Source organism: Atractosteus spatula, chromosome 8 (assembly GCF_055471065.1).
Source record: "Atractosteus spatula isolate fAtrSpa1 chromosome 8, fAtrSpa1.hap1, whole genome shotgun sequence".
Classification (NCBI taxonomy): Eukaryota; Metazoa; Chordata; class Actinopteri; order Semionotiformes; family Lepisosteidae; genus Atractosteus; species Atractosteus spatula.
The window spans coordinates 59,273,168-59,292,900 of record NC_142713.1 but is presented as its reverse complement, the minus strand read 5'-3'; the positions used below and the strand labels follow the sequence as shown (position 1 = coordinate 59,292,900).

The window sequence follows — 19,733 nt, the reverse complement described above, 5'->3', positions numbered from 1 at the left end:
AGAGGTGGGACTCATTCTGAAAATCTTTCAGTGTAGAGTAGTCTCCTCAAAAAATGTTTGTAAAAACGTTTATCCACCAAACGTTGTGGTAGGGTGGGTGTGGATTCCTTTAGGTTAGAGATGCTAACTGGATTTTCGCTGAGGTGACACGGTCCGTCTGCACACAGGTGGAGGGGCTGTTACGGGATAAACTCTCCGCTCACTGGGACCGGGTCAGCGAGGCTCTCGCGTTCTACGACCCCAGCGACACAGGAAGTGTGACTCAGGGGGAGCTCCGGAACGTCCTGCACGCTTACGGGTTACCTGTGTCCGACAGCCACTTTCAAAAGTGAGTCAGTCCTTCCTGTCAGAGAACACCGAACTGAAAACCATTCCCAGTGCTGCTGCAGGACAAACAGCCTTTGTTGTTCAGTTCCTCCGCCGGCACGACTTGCTCATTAAATACCTGGGATTGCATTTGCTTCTGCCATCAGTCTCGCGGCAGACGTTTCATCAGGTACAGTAGCTGCGTCAGAGGTGTACACAGCCGCCTGTTTCATTCGGCACTGGTGCTGTATTAAAGCTAGACCAGATTAGAATGAAGAAGGGTGTAATGATTACTGAACCTACAGTCTTCAAGACGGTAAAACAGGTTAAATAATAAGAAGGCTCTTACCTGTCTTCAAGAAATTTGGAAAAAGTATTTTTTTTCCTTCATCAATAAAATAAAAGACCTAATATTTATTAAGAACCTTTATTTCTTTATCATCTTATTTCAGGTTATCTACAGAAAAAGCGCTCTAGCTGTGTCACCCTTTAACCAGAATGTGGAATGGTACCACGTGCTAGTAATGTGTATCTCCTGTTTAGATTCATGCTGGTAAAAGCAAAGCTGCTCCCCTTGAAAGGTTATAAAAGATAACTGAGTTAAGATCCACTAGTGTCTTGGATGGTGATTTTGGAGGCTTTTTAATGCAGGACATATCAAGTAAATTTCTGAATGTTTTGGATCATTCTGTGTTTTCCCAAAGGCTGTGTGATTCCTACATGAGCTCTCCGTCCGGTGGAGTTCTCTACAGGTGTTTTCTGGAGAGTTTAGGAGCTCCTGCACAGCTTGGAGGCCCAGCTTCTGAAAGATTTAGAAAAGCTGAGGCAAGAAAGAGCGCGAGCAGCTCAGAAAGGTAATGAGAAAAGAGCTGTGCATTGTACTTCCGAGATTAAAATCTGAGTTTTCATGTTCTCGGTTCTACAGCAAATCTTTCTTCAAACCGAAGGAAGATTTCAAGCTGAATCCAGGGAAAGGCGGGCTCTTCAAACAGATCTGTAGATAGCTCACTTCCCAGTTTTTCATTTTTCCTTCTAAGGCATTGTCCTTCGTAAACTTGAGGTCTGATTACATTAAGTTATGTGGAACCACGTTACAGAATTTAAAGCACCCATTCTCTTATTGTGCAGCTTCTCTGAAATCTCTTTTCATTTTTAGCTGAATTCTCCTCTTGTGTCTGTGCAACGTGATAGTCTGGCAACATGTTGTCACGTGTATTTTTTCTATAGGATAAAGCAGGCTGATAAAGGAGCAGCTCATTACGCTAAGAGCAGGGCTGTAGAGAAAATTGTTATGAAAAAACTTAAAGAGCGACTAGCCCAGCGGGACGTTTCCATTCAACAGTGCCTCCCGAATTCCTGCAAGGAGAGAGTCTCTAAAGAAGATTTGAAAAAGGTGAGATGCTTTCTTTTTCTTATTTTCTCTTGGAACTACACAGAAACCCATCAAAAGTGTTGACTGGACCCCCAGTCACAGCCAGTCTGAGCACACCCGACGAGTCTGAAACAGTGACCCCAGGAACAGTCTCTTTTTCTTCTCTTTTTGCTAAGGGTCAACAGACAGCAAATACTTGCTATGCGGTAGATTTAAACACTTTTCTGCTTCTATGAGTTTTATCCTTTAATTATTTTATTCTTAATGGTAGCCATGTTTATGTATTTCAGAAGTCTTTCAGAGATGAATAATTTCTTTCATTTTCTAGTCATTTCTTTCAAGTCATTTTTTGAACTTATAGGATTTAATGAGTAGTGGGGCTGCCTAATAAAGACGAGACACATACAGTACCTGGGGTGTCATAAAAGCTGATTTGGTCAAATGCAAGGTCAAATATCTTCTTTAGGTGTGCTACAAATCTCACTTGTTTAGAATGAAGAAAGGCCTGTGTAATCACGTACTTCCTTTTACATTGTGACCCTGAAGGTGCTGGAAGACTGCAGCGTTAATGTGGATGATGAACAATTTCAGATTCTCATCGAAGCACTAGGGTTTAAGAATGGAGGTCTGTCTTACTCCGAGTTTCTCACTAAATGTGAAGGTAAGAAAGAATATTACAGTAGGTTGTGATAAGAACACAATATAATATTGAGATTTATTTTCCTTTTTTGCTACAGTGAAAGTGTTTTTTCATTGATGCAGGTGTTCTCATTTGAGATATGAAAAATAGTCAATTTGAGATGGAACTGATTTGATTATTAGGATCTGTTGTATTTTAAGTAAGGTACCTTAGGCTCCTAAAATACAGTGGACATACCTGTCTTTTAGGATCTTTTTCTAGCTTTACCCCACATACCCTCACAAGATTATGTACTATAAGGATGTTACCATACCCATAACAGTGTCACACTGTTCTATTTGTTTTCTATTTGCATGTAGCACACTGGTCTTCACTATGGCAGAGTAAATGGTGCCAGTACTGTTCCTGACAGTGATAACCTGTTTATTATCAATGTAGCTGACAGGCCTGCTCTTGGATGTTTTAGCAGCTGCACATCTAGAAGGGACACATATGGTTTCTTGTGCACTGAGAGAAGTGGGTCTCTGTGGTCTGTTTAAAATTTGCTGCTCCAGATGCGTTCTGTTGTGTTAAAGATCAGGATTCAGCAGTCTGTATTATGTATACTATCCTATACTATTTTTATTAGGTTTGTTTTTTATGAACCATGGGCTTACGCTCCAAGTTGTGAGTTATAGTGTGTTATTGTCTAGATAATTGAATCTAGATTGAATTTGAATCTGGGCCTGAATGACTCTGATGGAAAGCCTGTTCCTGATGGACCAGAAATAATCCCCCAGATTGACCCTATCTATACCATCCAGGATTTTATATAGTTGAATTTCTTCAAAGCTGGCAGTAAACCACACCTCGAACTGTCACAATACATACTGACGGTCACAGAGCATGTCAGGAACACCAGTGGCCACACCTGGGGTCATCAGGCTGTCACCTGCACTCTGGTTCCTCTGGCCAGTGCACTGTTATCTTTCCATCTTTTCTCCCCCTCCCAAATTGTTTTTATGCTCTCATTGTCATCTCACGTTACAGGGTTTTGTGTGCGATGACATGGGTCTTTTGAATTTTCTCCCCCTTGTTGAGCTACAGGTGAACTCATGAAGGCATGGTTAAGGCTTAGGAGTCTTAACTGGATGTTCGTGCATGAAAAGAATTGTAGGTTTGCACCCCACCTGCACATGCTGCTGTTGTATTTTAGAGGAAGGTACTTTACTCCAGGTGTATCACTGGGTACCAGCATTGCTGGAGGTAACCCTGCAATGGACAAGCTTCTCATCCAGAGGGGCATCACATCGTCAGTCAGTGTGGCACAGCAGAAACTGGGATACCTCTGGCCCAATGATCCTCTCGACATGAGCATGGATGTACTGTCGTACTATTGAGGTGCACAAGTTAAGAACAGATACAGAGTTCAAGTAATTATGTAAAAGAACAAAGCATAAAGCATTAAGATTTATTATTATAATATTCTGGGACCAGAAACCTCAGGACCCTCATGGACTGTCCAGAACACCACACTGCAGTTGTGTCCAGAGGGCTCTTGAGACGTGACAGTGCTGTTGCAATCTGAGTGAAATCTGAAGGGCTGGGGAAGGGCAACGCTCCAGAACGACGGTGGCTGTACCTTCTTCAGAAAGGGCGAATCAGAGGAAGAATTCATGGGTTCGTGGAGCTATATTTGCCTTCTGGAATGAACTAATTAACTATCTTCATGAGCTGTCTGTTAGAATTAATGAGCTCCCCATGATTCTTTGTCTCAAATTAGCATGGAACCAATTTTCCTAATTGATTTCTGTGTTGTTATAACTGAAGGGGGTGTGTAGTTTTCAGTTCACATCCTAATTGGACTACTTAAGGCCTTATAACTGTACAGAAAGCCTGGGACACTGTGTATCATTTGAGGTGTTTTCTCAAATGAAAACTACAGTGTTTTACGCTATGAGCAAATAGCAAGTCGAGATCCAAGCGCAGGGCTTCGGATTTCTCCAGAGGAGGAGTAAGGGCTGTCTGGTGTGCTTCAGGCAGATTGGCTGATAGAGTAAAGACTGCCAGGGTTTCAAGCAGACAGGGCTGACAGCAGCAGATGTGCCCGAGTCTGCTCAGGGTTTTGAAGCAGGCTGACGAGGCAGTCTGGTTTCCTCGGAGATGGAGGCTGATCACAGCTGGCCAGGTTTCAAGCAGAGGAGACCGAGGGCTTAGGTGGTGCTTGACTGAGGTCCATTAAGGAGCTGATCGCATACTGTATGGCTGTCAGTAGTTTGATGTCAGAGTCCGACTAAGCCGTGAATCAAGCCTTTATGCGGGTGTTAATGAGAGGTTTGATTAGTAGATTGGCTACCTGATTGAAAAGCGGGTGGATGAACAGATAAGCCGCCGGATCTCATTGTCAAGGCCATGGAAACCGCCCGCTGTAAGGCCCTCCCAGCCCAGGTGTACCGCATGTGGTAAACGCAGATGATCAAAGGGGTTTTCTGGTGGTTTTCTGTGGGATGAAGGATAAACATGGAACAGCTGTAGACAAGACTAAAGGCAGGAGGAGATAAAAGAAGGAAGACAGAGAAACAGGAGAAGACACTAAAAGACGATGAAAGGCTGTCACCCTTCTTTTTGAGAGGGCCTTGATCTGATCAGTCTTTGAGATCACATTCTGGCTAAGTAATCCATACCTAATTTGAGAGGGACCTGTCGTAGGAACATCTGATTTCCTGTATTGTGGAATCCTGTGATGAACAATGTTCTCTGCTAGTTTAATGGTGCATTTTCACTAGAGCTGTACCAGAGCACATTAAGACCTCACGTGCCATTTCTCACATGCCTCAGATCTTACTCACCTCTTGGGTTCATTTTATTTAACCACTCTCTTGAATTGCATACCAGTATGTACAATACCTCTGCTCTAGATTCAGACAACAAAACCAAGGAAGATTTCTTTGTTATCCTTTGTGCAATCCTGAAGGACAGATTTATTGGACTTAGAGATCTCCATACCAGATTTGGAAAAGGTGCTTGTCTCTGAAGTGGAAACAATAACAGCTCCAGCAACATTCTTCTACTTATCAAATACTTAGAGCATGGTCTCGTTATCACCAGTACTCCAGGAACACATCAGGAAAGCAGACACAAAATATCCTTGCGTGATCCATGATCCAAACTCTGGCAGCTGATTCACTTTATGTCCATGTCGGGAATCACAAAGACACACATCAGCCAGAGCAGTGGCAGGAGCTCACTGTCTTGTCTGTCCTATGATGCCAATCAGACTGGCCCCCAGACATCACCTGCTGAAGAAGCTGTGTGCACAGAAAATCAGTGTTGTCCCAACCAAATTCTCAAACCAACATTCTCTAGGATAAATTAGGGAAAATCTCTCAAGCCTCAACCAAAAACAGAATAAAATTGTTTATACCGCTAAGGAAGACAGATATCGTCAGTTGCTACAAAGAGACTCTTGGATCTTATGGCAAGCAAATGACCATGTGATCAGTGAGGATATTGCGAAAAGGCACTGGGCTTTCTACCCATGGCAGAGTGAGCTGAAGTCTAAATGGAACAGGTTGACCCAGCAACTAGCAAAGAATGAAGTTCAAAGGAGAACTCGTGAAGAACAGGTGGTGGACAGAAGGACTTGTTTATGGCCCGAGTACACAAGGACCAGTGCCTCGGAAACATACGGAACAAGAAGACCTGATCAAGGAAAGGGAGGCAGTCAATCCCCATTGGAAGGAGAAGGAATTGAATATCAGTTCAATCAAGAATCCATTTTCAATGTTATTATTCTTACTTCTGTCCCACAGCACCCAATTAGAGACCATCTTGAAATTCTACCAGTACTTAAGGAGCTGATGAAAGCCATCACGCAAATGAAATTTAACAGTGTCGCAGAAGGTGATGGAATAGTTTCAAATGTTCCATAATCTTTGATCATCTGTGTCTTCCCCGATATTTACTTGTCTCCTAGACCCAGAACACTAACAAGACTGGGTAAACACCTCCAAACAACAACCATTATTCCAAACCTTCTGTATAAGGTCATCAAGCTGGCAACTACTTTGCTACCCTCCAATCACAACAGTGTCTCTTTGTAGTAAGAAAACTGAACACAATATTCTAAAAGAGGTCTTACTAATATATTGTAAAAAGAAAGTATAATGTACCAGGATTAAATTCAAGCCTTTTACTAAATACCTTGTCATTGTGTGATTTTGTATTGCTTCCCCACATTGTCTTGATGAGTGCTTCAGACAATGTACTTAACCCCCCAGATTGCAAAGTGCTTTCATGTGTAGCTTCCTGCAGCTCTGAGCCACCCATGTGACACACGTAATGTGTTCCAAGATCATACTGCGTGCTTTAATCTTATCAAATGCCCTTGTTTATTCAGAATCCTTTTTAGAAGAATTCTGAATGTCTTCTCTTTCTAATTACATGTTGGCTGTCTCTTAAAATGCCATTGTTTTGGCTAGTTCTCTCTATCGTTTCTGTAGCTTTATCAGTGATAGATGCAAAATTGATTGGTGTACATAGGAGCTTTCTCTTTAAGTTTTATCTCCCTTTTTATGAATTAGTGTTAGATTTGCTGTTATTAGTTACAGCTTAGGCTAGATGTCTGAAAAACATTCTCACTTTCTTAAAGGTGACTGGGAAGGTACTCTTCGGTATCAATACCGATGGAGCTTCTTGTATATCTTGTACATGTTTCTTCATGTAATTGACGTCTTCATTTATAAATGTGTTGACTATTTCTATTTCTTTTTCTTTTTTTGTATTCAGTTAATAATCTCCTGTTATCTTGTCAAAAATGTGTTCCTGTGGTTACAGTTCTTTTACTAATGTAATGCTGATAGTTGCTTATTGTAATTATTTTTTGGCATTCATTGCAGCACTCTTTTCTGTCTCCTTCTTGGCAGTTGTAATCTCTATTTTCATAGCTTGGTACGCACTGTTTACAGTCTCGATACATGTGCTCTTTCAAGCAGTCGGGAGAGCACTTTCTTCCTTATGATCTTTTTCTTGCTTTTTTCCATTGAACAATTTAACCCACATGATCTTGTTTATTTTGAGCCTTTTCTATCATGCGTTTGGGAGGCATGGTGGCACAGTGGGTAGTGTTGCCGCCTTGCAGCGCTGGGGCCCTGGATTCAGTTGTGGATCTGGGGTGCTGTCTGTGTGGAGTTTGCTCTCCCCATGTTTGCAGGGTTCTCTCTGGGTGTTCCGGTTTCCTCCTACAGTCCAAAGATGCGCTGGTAGGGAAAATAGTCCTGGTGGTAGTGTGTGCTTGTTTGTGTCTGCTTCTGCCCTGCGATGGACCCGTCCAGGGTGTACCCTGCCTTGTGCCCGTTGCCTGCTGGGATAGACTCCAGCTCTGCTGCGACTCTGTATTGGACAAAGTGGTTAGAAAATGGATGGATGTCATGGTTTTGAAGTATAGCCATCCTTCTTCTGTTGACTCTGAATCCTTCTGTTCCCAGTTCACCGATCGTCAGCTCTGCCTCATTAATTCACAGCCTGCTTTTCTAAAATAATTAACTCTATTATAAGACTCAAGCTATAGAGAGTTAAAGTATACATCAGACATTGCTATGCTATGATTGTGATTTGCCAGCGATTCTATCACTTCTATTTCCATACATATATAAATGTATACTATTTTTCATAACAAACAGTAGGTCATAACTGTAATAGATAGATAGATACTTTATTGATCCCGTGAGGGAAATTGCAGAAAGTAATAAAGAGATGAACAATTAAGGATTAACAAGCAACCATTGCCCATGTCCACCATACCAATTTCAGTTTCTGCATTCACAATCCAATTAATAAAATCCCAATGAATCTGTAGAAAACTTAAATTTCCCAATTATAGATTGTCACCTTTACTACTTCTGTCTGCATTAAGTGATCTGTAGCATGCACTTATTATAAAGCTCCTAGAAATGGTATTTTCCAGTTTAACCCATGTAGGTTCTGGCTATATTGTCAGGTTTGTCTTTTCCACGTTTCTCTGTTCAACATGCCTGATGCTGTACCTCCAGGTCTTTAGCCTGCCTGATCCATGTCCTCTCCTGCATGTCTTGTGGTCTTCTTACGTTTTTCCTATAATCCACAATAGCCTACTGAAATCCTAAAGTCTATATGTGCAGTTACAGTATGTCGGTGATGTATCACTTTACATTGCAACATTGTGAGCTCTGAAGCACTTGAGCAACAGGAACTAGCTGTTACAGGATGGGGATTAATTTTGTATACCTTTGGGCTATGTAACACAGGTTGTCTGATATAGCTGGTTGCAGATTTTAAGGTGGTACGGTTCCTTGTTCACAGCTTTTAAAAAGGTCAGTTTTTATCTCACAAAGTATTAGGTAAATTATTTTGAATTTAACAATAATTTACAATCACCCATTTCTCATTACTGGAAAAAAAAAACGTGGACACAGAACTATTTTGATTTCTTGATGTTTCAGCTAATTACATATCTTCTTTAGTGGAAATTCAGTATTGTAGCAGCAGGATATCACATTAATTTGTACCTTGAAACACCATTGAATGAGCAGGCACTGACTTACAGTTATTGGAAAAAAATAGATTTTGCTTTGGAAGATAAAACACCCGAAAGATTCGCTGCAATGTGTAATATTTCCTCGCTGTATGGTTTTGAAGGTTGGTATGGCGTGTAAAAGAAATAAAATCACTCCAGCAATGATTTGACTAATCTAACTTGTAACCCTTTTCCCCAAAATGTAGCAGTGTCTGTTTGCAAGGGAAATAATTAAAATGTATAATATGACACTTAAATTATTACATTAAATTCCAAATAATATAATCTGGGTAAGTGACAGTTGTTAGTAGATTTTCACGAAAGGGCACCCATTCTATAAAAGCATGTCCCTTCATTCCATTAGTACAGTCTTCTTTCATTTTCCCTTCAAAACTGAATTAAGGGTAAAGACCTTTGGAAACAGGGGCACTGAGAAGCAGTGACCCGTCAGTTTTAAATTGAGTGTATGATTCTAACAGAAAATCAGAATATAGGAACAGGATAATAAGAAAAAAATACAGTTACAATTACAGTATCATCCACAAAAAACATAGTGATATTCATTATTTGTAATTTCAGAACATCTTTCAAAGCTATGCCCAGCTTTGGCTATGTTATTTTTGTAATTCTTAAGTAATTTGGGTGAGGTCCTGTTTCTGGGCTCTGGGCCGATGTCCTGTGTCTGGTGTCTGGTGTTGAGGCCGCGCCTGTGGGCTCTGGGGTGTGGTCCCGTCTGGGGGTTCAGGAGTGAGGCTGTCTCTATGTTCTGGGATCAGGGCCCATCTCTGGTGTGTGGTTTGAGGTCCTGTCTCCGGCCTCTGGGGCGAGGTACCGTCTGTGGGCTCAGGGGTACGGTCCTGTCTCTGGCCTTTGGGGTGAGGTCCCACCTCTGGGCTCTGGAGCGAGGTCCTCTCCTGATGACATCACTGCTTGACTGCAGGTCTTCAGGTTCCCAGTGGGAGTGCACCTCCTGCCTGCAGTTCTGACCACCACGCAGATGGGAAACAGGTCCAGTACATGACGGCGGAGGACTGCATTGCTCAGATGAAGGAAAGACTGAATGGCAAGTCAGGGGTAAGAGGCATCTCCTACCATCTGTCTTAAAACCATTCTTTGTGATAGTTCAGCAGTGGCCTAAATGACTTAGTGAGTGAACGATTGTATGCTGAAATCCTGCACAACATATTACAGCTTATTGACAAAAGTGCCATACTAATAAAATCATAAGAAAATATCATATTTGAAATTCCTTGAATATTACATTCAGTTTATATGCATTTGTATTTTATTGTAGGATCTCTTCTTGGCTTTCCATAAGATGGACACGAATCATGATGGCATCGTCACTATGCGTGACTTCCGAGACCTGTTTGACAGTTTTGCATTTATCATTAAAGAGAAGGAGTACCAGCGTGTACTGGGTCTGCTGGGACTGGGACCCGGGTCCACTCTGAACTTCCCTGAGTTCCTACGTATGTTTCAGTCCCAGCAGAGGCCCAAGGGCACTCCCTGGTGGAGGTCTTCAAGCAGGTGAGCAGTGTGAGGTAGGGTCAGCACAGGTACGGAGAGAGAGCACAACACACCCCTTGAGTGCAGAACAGAGGAGCTTGTATTCATCTGAAAAACCGTTTGACTACAAACAATACTATACTTGATGACTTGCTAGGGAACACGGATTTAGAGAATTTGCTTGAATTTATGCTGTTTATTGATACCATATTGTGGCTCTTAGCACAAAGATTTTGAGAGCTCTTAGCTGCTGTCTGCAGCAGATGTGTCTAGATTTTGTGATTTTTATTTGGAACTGTACATAATACCTTAGCACCAAAAGTAGATTGTTGTTTCTTTGCAAATAGCATGCAGAAACGTTCATGATCTTAAATGTACTGTGAGAGGCATTCCCAGTCTCTGGGGTAGCTCCTCACCACACGCATCATGAAACATACAGAGGTACTGGTCTGCATGCCAGTTGCTTCCTGCCTAGAAGCCACCCTCGGAGGGTCTTGATGCTCTATAGTTACAGCTGCAGCAGAACTTCATGGACACTTCTGTCTGCACCCAGGGAAAAGCTTGTGCTCTAGTGTATAGTCATGGTGTTTTTATTCAGGTGGGGAGCTGCGTCAGCATACATACTTGTAGGCTGCAAAGGAACAAGTAATAGGTTTATTCCATGCTGAAAAGAGAAGAAAGAAAACACAAGATTTCGGCTGCCGAAACTTTGTGTTTTCTTTCTTTTCCTTTCAGCATGGAATAAACCTATTACTTGTTCCTGTTTTTATTCAGTCCAGTGTGTTGAACTGAACTGAATCTGCCATGTCCTGTAAACAGTGGAACTCGTGTCTGACCTGTAGTAACATCTACAGTCTCACCTCACAATAACAAGAAAAATTGAGGGCCACATGCAACAATTTTCACTATGTAACTGGGTCAGCAGATGTAGGCTGCTAAGGAACGGATAAAGGTTTATTTTAAGACAAGGAGCTCTCACCTTCTGCCTTTCTGTCCCTTGTCGTCCCTCCTGTCTGTTCCTTGTCTTTTTTCCCTCTTGCCTGTTGTATGCTGTCCTCCTGAATTGTTGATGGACACTTAATCATTTACCCAGAGATTAATTAACTAAGTAAACCAAAGTAAACTTGACAATTGCTTTGATCACTGAGTCTCCTACCCCTACATCTCAGCAAATATCTCCTTGCTTTGAAGCTGGAAATCTTGACACTAGCCTGTTGTTACCCATTGTATCTGGATTCTTGAAGACACTTCATAACATTATGTATCTGTAAGTACACTTTGTTTAAATAGAAAAAAAAATCTGTATTGTATATAAGCATCTACAATGTTTATTTTCTGTATGAAGGCCCAAGCAGTTCCTAGAAGCTGATCCTGAACTGGTTTGTGAACAAGTCCATAGCTACCTGGTTGCAAAGGCTCAGAGCAGGTGGCATGACCTCTCACAGGTAAGGCTGGTCTTACAGCTGGCTTACAGCTGAGAAAGAACAAAGAATCAGTGCCAGGTGCTAGGACATTATATAGCTTACTTTAGTATCTCTTGATGCCTAACAGCAGGAATTCCAGTATGCTTTTTGTGTCTTGTTGGCTGTCTCCTGCCAAAGTAATACAAATGTAAATGAGCTTTTAAGCTAACACTGGTGCAGCTACACGCTGTCCCTGCTCAATAACCTAAACTTAAATTAGGGTTGCCATAAATCATAGATTTATGACTGAAAGTGTAATTGAAATTTAAGCAAATACAACCTGTTGTATTTGTGAACAGTGATCGTTTCTCTGTTGTATAGAATTAATTTGCATGAAGTTTCATACCTCTGTGCAGGCATTTTGTGAATTTGATCATGATGGCAGAAGCATCATCCGTAAAAGGGATTTAAGGGCCATTTTATACAGATTTGTCCTGCCCATCACACCTGCTGAATTTGAAAAACTGTGGTCATGGTAAGACAGTAAGCAAAACTCTTTAATAGAACCTTTGGCACATGTGTTCTGGTAGTGTCTGCAAACAATATTACTATTCCTAATTACTAAGAGCATTGTACAACTAAAGAAACATTTGCACACGGAAAACATTCTATAACACTTGTTACGTTACAAATGAAAATAATTAAGAGATTGCTTGATTTCATATTGAGCAACTATGCACCATATTTTTTCTGATTTGTGATTGTCAGAAGTTCAATAACCTAATGAAAAAAATATGAATAATGTTCAGAAGCAGATTGATTTTTTTCACAAATGACATAGTTCCCCTTCAGTTCATTGAATTCAGTACAACTAGAAATATTTGCTTTTTTCTAAATACAGCATAACCTATGACCTGTGTCTAACTAATCATGTTGTAATGATATCGAAAGGTATGACCAAGCAGGAAAAGGTTACCTCACGCACTCTGAGTTCCTGGAGAAGCTGGGCGTGGAGATTTCCTCAGTTGACAGTGGCCCGACGGTGGACAGGGGCGTTGTAGAGCAGAACTGCATGAGCCCACTGGAGCAAAGGAAGAGACAGCAGCAGCAGATGTGCATGGGGACAGCACAGACAGCGCAGCTGGAACGAGAGCTGAAGTGAGTGTAGTCTGGACCGCTCTCCTTTGGGCCTGTATATATTCTTCCACATTCACAATTAAGGGAACAGGAACAGTTATAGACCAGGGGAGGGTCCCAGTAAGATAATGCTGTAAGATTTCCACCTCTGTTTAAGATTGTGTTGATTGCCTGCTACTGGATATGTATCAAAGCAATATACAGTAGCACTGCTTGAAGCAGTGTTGGCTGATATAAGACAAGACATCCAAGTCTTTAATGTGTGTTTACGTGAGAGAAACAGTATGTGACCAAGCAGCACGATTGTTGTGCTTTTCCTTTTTGTCTAGAGATATCATCCGAGATTTCTATCAGGATTTCAGTACAGCCTTTGCCAAACTGGACAGAAACAACGATGGCTATGTGACGGTTCAAGACTTGCACAAAGTACTGAAGGTGCAAAGCTGCCAAGCGGATGAAGTCCAGCTCATCCATCTTCTTAACAGGTATAAGAACTGAGTGTGACAACATGAATCACATAATAAAATGCACTGTTTCATTGACAGTGGAAAATGCAGGCTTCCCCAAGCCATAACATATCTCAAAGGTAATTGCAATAAAGGGGAAAATGGCATAAAGACAAAAACAAACACCTCATTGACTTTTCCTGCACTTTTGGTACTGCTGCTATGGCTGGTCCCTCAGAGCCAGGTGCTCGTACTGCTGTTGCCTCAATCACCCTGGGCTTCTGTCATACTGGAGCTCCTGGACCTGGTAGTCACCTTGGAATGAGCTGAGACCCTGTCTGTGTGAGCAGAGGCCCGTGTGGAGAAGTCCTAACATATCCTTAGTGGTTTATATGGAGCTTTTGGATAAAACGATTATCTCCTGTGCAGAGAAGTAGTTATTCCACATAACTGTGATGTGTGCATTCGTAAGATAAAGTACATTCGCACAGAGCTGAAAATCTTAGCGTGGTGGTTTTGAAAAATGTTTTACAGAAAACAGTAAGTGTGGTGAGATCTATGAAGTTTGGTGCTCCCCTATGACAACAGGAGTCTGGTAGCAATAGACAGCCTGGTATTTAAATAACCAGGGGTACTACTCTATGAGTTTCCCCTGCTAGCACTCCTTCATCAGTGCCTGCACAAGATCGGAGACCAGCCATTTCGGTTTTCCCACGAAGGCAGTGGTGCCCCTCCTGATGTGTCTCCTCACGAGTCATTCCGCGCAGCGGGCAGATTCGCCCCAGCCAAGTGAAGAATCCACTCTGCCACCTAATCCCTGATCATCTCCAGCTGCACGTTTGGCTCCTGAGTGATACTGGCCAAGTGCGTTTGGCCTCCCAGTCGTGATGGTGCACACACTGCAAAGTGCTCCTGTCCTGCTACTGGAGACTATCTCTCTGGCTGACATTCCAGAACGCAGAAATAGGGTGAAGGGAGATCCAGCGGGGTACTGTCACCTGTTGGGGACCTGCCACAGTCTTTTTTCACAGCTTAATGGTCTGTGCTGATCTTATGGACTCCCTTGGGGTTCCTAGTTCTTCCTCATTGTTTTTCCCCTCTTGGAGAAGACTGCACAGACGTCATCCATCTAGTAGTTCAAGTAGGGAGCTGCTTCAGCAGGCGGAGGCTGCAAAGGAACAAGTAACAGTTTATCCCACGCTGAAAAGAGAAGAAAAGAAACACAACGTTTTGGGCGTGGAGCCTTTTTTGGTGGACACCAGAAGACACCACAGCCGAAACGTTGTGTTTCCTTTCTTCTCTTTCTTAGCATGGAATAAAATGTCATTTGTTTCTTTGTCTTCCATCTGCTCTTCACTTGGCTTTACTCATACTCACACAAATCAATATATCTCCTCACTAACTCTTTACTCTCTGTCTTCATTATCCACCTGGCACTGGAGTATTGACCTGGATTAACTCTGTGTCAACCAGTTCTCAGTCTTCACATTGTGCTATTCAACTCAAGTCTTCCCTCTCTGACTGATCCTGTTTGACCAGGGACACTTCTCAGCAACACACACCTGTGTCCCTGACACAGCAGCCCTTCAGCCTGTTGCTGTTAAGGCACAGGGAGTATTTGGAATTCGCCCTGTACATCTCCTGTCTGTAGGGAGGAGGTATACTGTTACCTTGCTAAACAATGTCCCACTACTCGGCAATGCACTTGAACCCCATTGAGGATTGAAGTACCGCTCTCCACCTGTCCAGCACCGCGACGCGCCTCGCTACAGCCTCAGCTGTCTTCTCTCGAGCATCCTCCACTGGTTCCCACAGGCCTGGAAACCAGACCAATCCATTACTTAAGAGGACTCCCTCTGGAGCCTCAACAAAGAGTAACCTTTTCCTCCTAGCTGCTCTTAGAAGCTTCTTAATTAGCCCAGAGGAGTGGTTAATTCCAAGAAGAGCCTATCCCAAGAGCTTCTTTGTCTCTCATAGAATTGCATGCTCTGAGTGCCAATTACTCGTTCAGACTAGCTGTGTCTAATTCTGCAGATTCTCCCAGTTAAAAGGCAGCCATCTTGGCTCAAGGTCACACCACTGTAACCACTGTTTTGAGCCAACATGGTGGCTTTCTCACAAAACCACATTTCACCATCTGCAAGGTAGTATATTATATTTATATATATATACTATATTTATGCAATATACTGTATACATTATTTAAATCCTTATCTAGAACAACTAACACAAGCTGGCACACTTGATTAAGCATTTATGTCCGATAAAAGCATTTTTGTATGACCTGTTTTTAATATCTCAGACATGGAATCAGAACAGATGAGGGCAAACTGTCCTACTTTGACTTTCTGCGAGCGTTTGATGGCAGTGGAGCTTTGGAGTATGGCGGCAGACCAGAGCCCGCTGCTCGGACAGAGAGCTTTGACGAATACAGCCCTGAGAAGGCGTTAGCCAAAATAAAAGAAAGGGTCACAGACTCATATGACACTCTTCAAAAGGTGAGGCTGATTTCTTTTAATCATTACTGAATTTCAGCCATTACAGGACAGCACACTGTACATCCAGACTCCGATACTGAATGTCATAGTGAAACTGCCCTGTTCTGTAGTGGAATCTATTTTTTTAGTGGAATCTATTTTCTCTAGACTGAACATCAATTTTATACTACCTACAACATGTAAAACTTAATAAAACTTTGATGAACATCATGCAGTAGTTCTGTTTTATATACATAATCTTTGTAATTTTAGGGGAGTAGGAGTATTAATTAACTGTGTAACTAATTCAGCATCTTAGTCTAGCTAAGAGCAACATACTGCATGAAAATCTTCACATTGGCATTTTTTAACATTTCTTGAGAGTACGTATTTCTCATATAGTAGACTGAATGTCTTGCCCAGCATGGAAAATACGAGCTGGCAAAGTATTTTTCGGGTATTATGCAGATGTTGACATACTTTTTGTACAGTATTGCTCTTACATTGTTGTAAGTATTGCACCTTTTCAGTCTGAGCCAGATACGATGCAAGTTGCAATAAATGTAAATGTAAAGAATAAACTTAAATATTCCATCTTTTTTAAAATCAAATTGCATCTTGAAATGATGCATCATAAAATTTGCTATATAAAATAAAGATTATTGTCCTGATATGCAAGTAAAGAGAAAATTAAAATCAAAATATTGTACACTCAATAATTTGATAGAATCAAGTTATTTCCAATAACAGTACTGTAATCAACAAACCACAGCATATGAGCTTTGCATCAAAAGAGTTTAGAAGAAAAAGTGAAAATTTACCAGACATTTGTTTTATGGCACAATCCAATACAACAATACAAGGTAGACAAACATTACCAACAGAGATGGCAAAATATTTTTATGGAATATAAGAGTTACTTTACATTCAGAGAAATATTGCAGTGAGGGTGACTGAATCTGTTACTGTTACACCTGGGAAACCAGAGGCATCTCATAGATAGGAGGAGTGTACATTCACAATGGACAAGAGTGTGACACACACTCTTTAATGCTCTTGCCCTTCTTTAAACCATTTCTTTGTAGAGGATATTGAGTTGATTTGATTTTCCCCAATTATTTTGCAACTTATTTTCACTAATTGTTCCAACCTATTACAAGTAATTAACAGTACTGATGCCTCCAAACCAACAACAGCCGTCAGAAAACACAACCCAAGCGCAAGACACACCAGAGTCATGACTTTCCAGGGCAGCAGTCTTGCTCAAAAGGTTGTCTAATGTGAAAACGCCTCACAGTTTCCTTGCTGTTGTTTACCAGGCCTTCGCTGCCTTCGACACGAGTGGCAGTGGTACGGTCACAGCCCTGGAGTTCCGGCGGGTCCTGGACCAGTTCTGTTTCAAGCTCTCCGACCAGCAGTTCAGGCACCTGCTGGGGAAGGTCAAAGTGAACAGAGACCGGACTGTGGATTGGAAGGATTTCCTCAGCTGTTTCAACTTTATAAACCAGGGGGTAAGCGCGCCGTCAGTCATTCTTAATCTGGAACCTTTGTTCACATCAGAAAGTAAGAAGAGATAGAAATAGAAGAGAGAGGAATCTCATCAGCCCCTCTAGTCTCTTTGGTAGTTAGTAGCTACCACTGATCTGACAATCCCATCCAGATGTTTCCTGAAAGATGCCAACGTATAACCTTCCAGCACGTGATGGAGCAGCTTATTCCTTACTCTGATCTAACAGTCAGATTGGTTACTCCCACTTGTCTTGCAACTGGCAACTTAATAGGGGCCACTGAACAGTGAATTTGTGTCATTTGAGTCCTCCTGGTCAGCTTCGCCCTTGTCTTGTCATCTGATCTCAGTCCTGCACTCACAATCTGGTGACAGCTGTCTCTGGCCACTGAACCTTGAACCTTCAACTTACACCTAAAAATACCCACGTCTAACCTGTGTAACATCCTTTTCTGTAAAATATGCAGTGATCCCCTGCCCACTGTGAGGGTCACATTCCTGAAAAGGTTTGCAGGAGGCAAGGTCATGGTTGCTAAAGTTAAGACTTTATGGAAAGTACAGGTTTCAGGGAGCTGAAGTCACAGTTCAACCTATTAACATATATCACACATTTTTTCACCTATAATTAATATAAAACTATAGCATCAGTGTAAAGAACACACAATATATTTTGGAAGTAATATTGTATAGATAGTTTTTAAAATGGGTTTCTGCCATAATTCTTACCTTTATTACTGTAGATCGGGTCACATGGCATGTAGGACACCTTAGGTAACATTGCTGTTCACTTCATACACTTGCTGTGATAGCTGCCTCACTTCTCTTTATTGTATGTACAAGGTATTGTATGTACTGTAGATTAATTAGCACCAAACAACCAACTAACAGCACTATCACTTTGTCTTTTACGCAACTTATCAAGCACTGTGTTTCTTCTCAGCTCATCATGGATCTAGATCGCTTAGCAACACTGGACTCTTCACTCTTCTCGTACACGTAGGAGCCATATTAATAGAAACTGCAGACACATCTACTGGCAAAGAGAGAGTTGCTCTCTCTCCTCTTCTCATGAAAAGCTCTCTTACGCCAGCACACGTAGCAGCACACAGATGCTCCACTAACCCACAGATACTCAGTTTTTGGGGGTTACGCAAGGTAAAATGACACACAGAATATTCTGCGTATACCAAGGGATTACTGTATTTCGGTTTTTAGCTTTTCCGTCATGTTCTATGATCAGACAGACAACAGAGTTGTCAAGTCCTGATGAAGTGGCCAAGCAGAGCTCGGTTCTCCTCAAATGCTCCCTAACAGTCCATTGTTGCTACTTACAGTTTGTTTTTTTACTTATACTTTGTAAGCAGCCGAGTTGCTAGTTTTTGTAGAAATTTTTTTGGTACAGTGTACCCCTTCAGAGGAAAATAAGAGGACGTTTTTGTAATTGATTCACATGTTTCTGTATGTGTGGAAGACCACAGATGAGTGGACAGAGAAGGTGGAGAAGTTCAGCAGGCCCGTCCAGACTCAGGCTTTGTCCACAAAGAACATTCTGAGCCGCATTCGAGAAGTGGTGACTGCACGCTTGTACACAATCAGCAGGGAGATCCTGAATTTGGACTATGCTCACATCAATGTCATTTCCAAAGAGGATTTCAGGGACATCTGCCACCGGCATTTCATGCGCCTGACGGATGATCAGGTACACTTGTGTTTTCTGTGCAGTTCGAGGTAACTCTGTGTGAAGGTGACCTGTGAATCAAATATTGTTTCGTTTTTATGGCAACAAATTTATTTGTTCTCGTGTAACAATTAAAATGGCTAATGTTAGTTTTTACTCAAAGGTAATTTTAATTTTGGTCCGATTTCCTGAAAAATGTATGTCATCTAATAAAAACAGAAAAGTCAAGTATTTCGCACCTTTGTAAACAAGCCAACATGCACAGCTACCCTGTGCAACCTTCATTTCAAGGTAAGCAGTCAATCCATCCACCACCAGCTCTACGGCTGTAACAGAGCCGTTCTCCGTTTCCTCCCAGTTCAACGACCTGTGGAGCCAATTGCCTGTCAATGACTATGGCAACCTGGACTACCGGGAGTTCCTGAAGCACTTCAGTGGAGAAGCACCCCCAAGCCCAACTGGTAGAGACAGCCCTGAGAGGACGTCTCCCTTCCCTGCAGAGTGCACAGAAGGAACCCCATCACCGGTCAGACGCCCCAAGACGGCATCTTCTGCCATTGGCTGTAAAAAGGTAAAGATTCTGCAGAGTTAAAGCATGGAGCTTGTGGAGCTCCTGTACAGTAATTCCATGTTGCTGTTCTGCAAGGCTTGTCAAAGTATCGGAAGATACCACACAAGGGAAATTTTAAGTCAGCCAATGTTTAGTCATTAAGAACATAAGAGCAG

The 19,733-nt window shown here is 42.0% G+C and overlaps 1 protein-coding gene across 1 annotated transcript in view; it reads left to right on the top strand.

Moving 5' to 3' along the window:
• efcab6 (EF-hand calcium binding domain 6) overlaps nucleotides 1-19,733 on the top strand; it is a 51,448-nt gene that overhangs the window by 27,109 nt on the left and 4,606 nt on the right. Inside the window, exons 13-26 of the mRNA XM_088923157.1 lie at nucleotides 168-328; nucleotides 1,011-1,160; nucleotides 1,534-1,699; nucleotides 2,225-2,339; nucleotides 9,791-9,924; nucleotides 10,145-10,380; nucleotides 11,705-11,804; nucleotides 12,179-12,297; nucleotides 12,714-12,920; nucleotides 13,229-13,384; nucleotides 15,648-15,843; nucleotides 17,142-17,333; nucleotides 18,801-19,028; nucleotides 19,366-19,578. Coding sequence (XP_088779283.1) covers nucleotides 168-328; nucleotides 1,011-1,160; nucleotides 1,534-1,699; nucleotides 2,225-2,339; nucleotides 9,791-9,924; nucleotides 10,145-10,380; nucleotides 11,705-11,804; nucleotides 12,179-12,297; nucleotides 12,714-12,920; nucleotides 13,229-13,384; nucleotides 15,648-15,843; nucleotides 17,142-17,333; nucleotides 18,801-19,028; nucleotides 19,366-19,578 — 2,373 coding nt within the window. The remainder of the gene's footprint in view (nucleotides 1-167; nucleotides 329-1,010; nucleotides 1,161-1,533; nucleotides 1,700-2,224; nucleotides 2,340-9,790; nucleotides 9,925-10,144; nucleotides 10,381-11,704; nucleotides 11,805-12,178; nucleotides 12,298-12,713; nucleotides 12,921-13,228; nucleotides 13,385-15,647; nucleotides 15,844-17,141; nucleotides 17,334-18,800; nucleotides 19,029-19,365; nucleotides 19,579-19,733) is intronic.